The sequence below is a fragment of the Lipotes vexillifer genome, unplaced genomic scaffold (assembly GCF_000442215.2).
Source record: "Lipotes vexillifer unplaced genomic scaffold, Lipotes_vexillifer_v1.1 scaffold1162, whole genome shotgun sequence".
NCBI classification, from domain to species: domain Eukaryota; kingdom Metazoa; phylum Chordata; class Mammalia; order Artiodactyla; family Lipotidae; genus Lipotes; species Lipotes vexillifer.
The window spans coordinates 1,804,465-1,809,051 of NW_006779033.1; the positions used below are offsets into that span (position 1 = coordinate 1,804,465).

Consider the following 4,587-nt stretch of genomic DNA (forward strand, 5'->3'; position numbering starts at 1 on the left):
TCCCTAAAAGTGGCGCATGAGGTATTTTACCTAGAACCTCCACCCTCACCTAGACATTTTTAAAGAATTAAAAAAAACGAGCTGAGAATCTCTGTTTAGTCCAACACCGTCATCTTAACGTAGAGATTAACTGCATGATTTAAGATGCATACAAATGAAGTCCCCATTATTTCATAAAAGGTAAGCACCTCGCTTTACTGAACTCCGCGTGCGCCTGCACGTGTATTCAGGGCTAAACACCAACGCCATCATGTCTATGGCCCGCCCCCACCCCACCTTCAAACCCCAAACCCTTTCTGCGGTGACTTTCCAGACCCTTGGGCTCGAAGCCAAGGCCACCAGTGCCTGGAGGGGCTCCCCTGAGGGCCCACACCTCCTCCTCTCCCCGTGGCAGCTCTTTCCAGTGGTGTCAACACCGCTGTGCTCTCAGCCTCCTCCCCGCACTCGCCCTGCCCTCTCCCCAGGCCCCGCAGCTCCTGTCTCATCCCTGCTCCAGCGTCTCCTTCCGTACAGCACCCCCAGAAATAGATTCCTGTTTTATGTCCCAGGAGCACCAAGCCCTTCTGCTTGGCCGCACACGTGTTGCGTGTTTCACAGGGCTAGTAAGCGGCAAAACCTAAAGCAGATCCATCAGCTTTTGAAGCTTCATGTTCTCCCTGTTGCCCCCATGTGTCCCTGGATTTCAGTTTCTTTCCCTGTGCACGTGGTGATGCCAACGCCTTCCCACGCTCCCGTGGGCACAGATGAACGCCCGTCTATGGAAGGCTTAGTGGACAGCAGAGCACCACTCCGTGTTTATGTCGGATGTTGTCTGTATTATTTTCATGTCGGTTGCCATGAACCTTATTTAAGTTCCTAGAGCCACTGAAATGCTGTTTTCAAAACCCTTGGTCTTGGCCACCATGGGTCTGACCGTTGTTGATGTTCCTTGTCTTCCAGGACGGCTCCTACTTGGCCGAGTTCCTGCTGGAGAAGGGCTACGAGGTGAGTCCCCTATGAGCCGGCACAGGCCGACGGGATACCGCGGACACCGTGGCCTCCCGCTTCCTCTCTGCTGTCCTTCTGTGTGTGTTTCCACGGAAGCTCTGATAACAAGTACAAATCAGGGGAAGAATGTGCCTCTTGGCTGGTCACAGCGCCAGCTCATTGTGCTGTTTATCTGCTGGCGCGCTGGCAGCCCCCCGCCCCCCATTCTTGCTGTTTCCCTGCTTTGCACGCTTCCCGCGTTCTCAGCTAAACCAGCAACCAGGTGGGCTGAATGCTGTACCGTCCTTAGGGTTAATTTATGATGTCATGTGTTACATAAAAAAGTCCCACTCACAGCGAAGTCACTTAATTCGGAAATTGCGCAGAGCAGTAAAAACTAAGCTGATCCCTGGCAAGCCTGAGTGCAAAGTTGACACTTGGAGATGCTTGTTTTCCAGTTGGCAGCCAGTACTTGGTGGAAGCTGGAGCTTCTGCGTTTGCTGCTCTTGCCCTTGTCGTCCTTTTCTCCTTCTTGTCCTCCTCCTTACACGTTTTCTGCTTTCCTTGAAAGAAACAAGGGTTTTACATGTTAAATGGATGTATCTTAGCATGTACATCTTACACTTTATAAGAGCTGTTTTTGGATGTGCACATCTCTAGAAATCTCTGTGCTCCTCAGAAGACAGAAGCCTACGCAGTGGCACATGTTCTCTGGCCTGATTTGGGGGGTGTTTACCTTAATAATTTTGGACGCCATGTTTTTTCCAGTCGCAGGTACATTGTTTAAAAAATGCGCACCGTGGACAAATGCAGAAACAATAGCAAGGAATTTGGCATTTAAGCACCAACAGGATTTGAAGGAAAGGAGCCTAGTTTTCTTACTGTAATGCATACTCTTTTCTGTGAACTTTGACTTTTAGACTTTGATTAATAGCAAATATGACTAGAGCTTCTGTGCCTTTATCTAATAATGGCTACTTCTGCATCCTGTAATGAGATCAAAAAAAGGCAAACGTAACTGTGGAAATAGGCATGTACACATGTGTTCACATACATAGATTCCTATAATAATTGAGCAATCAATTCGTATTCTGCAGAGCAGAGGATTTTGGAGTTTTATGTAGGGTAGAAGTATTGGTTTTAGGTGAAGACTGATATTTATTCAGGCTGGACTGACTTGATGCTTTAACAGTTCTGAAAGGAAAGGTTTGTGAGAGAGACGTACTTACCTTGTTTCAGATGTTGGGACAGGCTAAGAGTCGTTTGGTGGCTGGAGCGGGGGGAGTGATTTGGCTGTGTACCGAGTGGGCCAAGAGAAGGAGCTACCTGAGTAATGGTGATGGGTCAGGACACCTTACCCCCAAACATGGCCCCTTGGCATGTGAATATTTTAAGCTGACGGAGTTTGCAGAAATAGCAGGAGCTTCTCCTGTTTATTTGTCTTGGTCAGTTCAGTGTAGAGAAGGAGAACATTCTCCTCGATCCTCTTAGGGGTCCCTGGCTGGGTCTGAAAATTAAACCGAAAAGCATACAGGTGTATTTAATGTAAGTTTTCTGTGACGTGGGAGCCTTCCTGAGAAAATGAGGATCCGAAGAGGTGGGTAAGCCTGAGTACTTGTGTGTTAGGTTAGGTGAGGAGGGACAGTGGTGGAGAAATGAGGTCCAGGGGTCTGCAGTAAGTGTAGGACTAGGGGTGGCTCAGCCAGGTCTGTTGGGTGGGATTCTTCCCAGCATCCCCTTGTCTTGGGACATGAAGATGCTCCTTTCCTCCAGGTGTGGGGAGGGCACCTCCCACCTGGCTGCTTCAGGGGAGAAGGGCGGGGGGAAAGTCAGGATGACCTTCGTGCTTCTGTCATTTTCGCAGACTCGTTCAGCTTAAAATATGCAGTGTGCCCAGACACCATGCCCTGGGTGGTGCATCCTGAGCCCCCCACAGTCCCCGCAGCTTGGGAAGAGAGAGGCGGTGTGTCAGCAGGAGTGCTCGAGCTGTGTGGGTCCCGAGATGCATTTCTGAAGTGGACGCGGGGCACTGAGGCATCAGATGCGGACGTGGCTGGCCCCAAGGGAGAGGGAGCCGGCAAGGAGGTGTGAGGCGCCCGGGAGGAATGGGGACGGGGGTCTGTCCGGACGCGGTAGGCGGTCAGCTTCCTCGGGCATCAGGATGGCGACGTCAGTGTTACTGGGAAGGGCCCGGAGGATGGCGTGCCCAGGAGGCAGAGCTCCACGTAGGCGTCCTGTTCAGGAATCGCCGGACCCCTGAAGACGGGTCGTCATGCTCCTGAGTGGACCAGAGACTCAGGAATAAATCAGAATCTAGGCCAGCCAGGTGCGCTTTGGTTGTTTTCTTCCATTGGCATCTGAAACTGTAAGAGCAGGTTGGATTCTGATAGAGAGAGACCATAGAAGGCCCTCTCGGCAAATCACAGTTCGTGGGAGGGATGAGTCATTGAAACATTGGTTGGCAGGAGAGGACGGGGCAGAAGGAAGTACTCCCTGCAGTACAGGTGGAAGGTTCGGAGCTGCATGCATGACCGGAAGCGATTCCTCCTTGGAGCACAGGGGAGTGTGAGTTTTGTAGGAATGGGGGCCGTGAGAGGGTGTTTATCTGTCCGGTCTTCAGTTTTCCTAGGCTGCTGTCTTCACTTTTAAGAGATTGATGTTTATTAACTGGGATCTGATGATAGCACAGGCTCTTATCTTTTGGTGTTTAGGTCAAAGTAGATGTGAGAGTGATTTTTCGAAGAGGCTGCGTTGCACAATTTCCAGAATTACCACCAGCAGCCCCTGGTTGCTCGAGAACATGAGCAAAATAAATAAGAGGGTTAGAAAATTGCCTCCCGTGAGCTGAGAGGGGACGTCCCTGTCCACACCTGAGTCCAGAGGGCCAACGTCAGCAGTTCTGGACGGGCACTTCCTTCCGAGTCAGGGCTTCCCAGTGTTCAGCCTCAGAGCCGCCCCCGGGCCCCGCCGAAGACGAGGCGGCTGAGTCCGGGGCCTGAGACCGGCCTCTCTAACAGCCCCCAGCTGTCACGGTGGCTGCTTTCCTGCGTCCTATGGTGTGAGAACCACTGCAGCTAGAGGTTCAAATGAGCTCTTTTAATGCCAAGGTGAAGCTGAACAGCATTTCTTAAGGTATCTTAATTTGGGGTACCTTGGTTCCCTGAGCTCTCATATTATTTTGAATCTAGTCTTTGTGGAAGGAGTATCACAAGGCCCAGAAATAACTGGAAACAACATACTTTGGGGTAGCAAAGTGTCGCTGGGAACAAGTGAACACTAGGAGGAAGAGCTGCAGATTCTGAGGGCAGGCTTGACCCTGAGGCTGAGATCTTCCTGCATAAGAAAGGGGCAGGCTTCCCTGGCCGGCAGGGGTGAGGTCAGCATTCATGATTAGCACGGCGGGGTGGGGGGGTGCGTGGACCCCGTGGACAGTCAGCTGGAGGGAAGCAGGTTGAGGAGCAGAGCCAGGGTGGCTGGGGGGTGACGATGGGGCAGCGAAGGTGAACACACGCCTGTGTGTGGAGGTGGTGTAGTGCAGTCAGTCAAAGCAGCAAAGTAGGGCTTCCCTGGTGGCGCAGTGGTTGAGAGTCCGCCTGCCGATGCAGGGCACACGGGTTCGTG

At 51.8% G+C, this 4,587-nt stretch overlaps 1 protein-coding gene across 1 annotated transcript in view; it reads left to right on the plus strand.

Moving 5' to 3' along the window:
* GMDS (GDP-mannose 4,6-dehydratase) overlaps nucleotides 1-4,587 on the plus strand; it is a 489,690-nt gene that overhangs the window by 78,555 nt on the left and 406,548 nt on the right. The window contains exon 2 of the mRNA XM_007452102.1: nucleotides 940-984. Coding sequence (XP_007452164.1) covers nucleotides 940-984 — 45 coding nt within the window. The remainder of the gene's footprint in view (nucleotides 1-939; nucleotides 985-4,587) is intronic.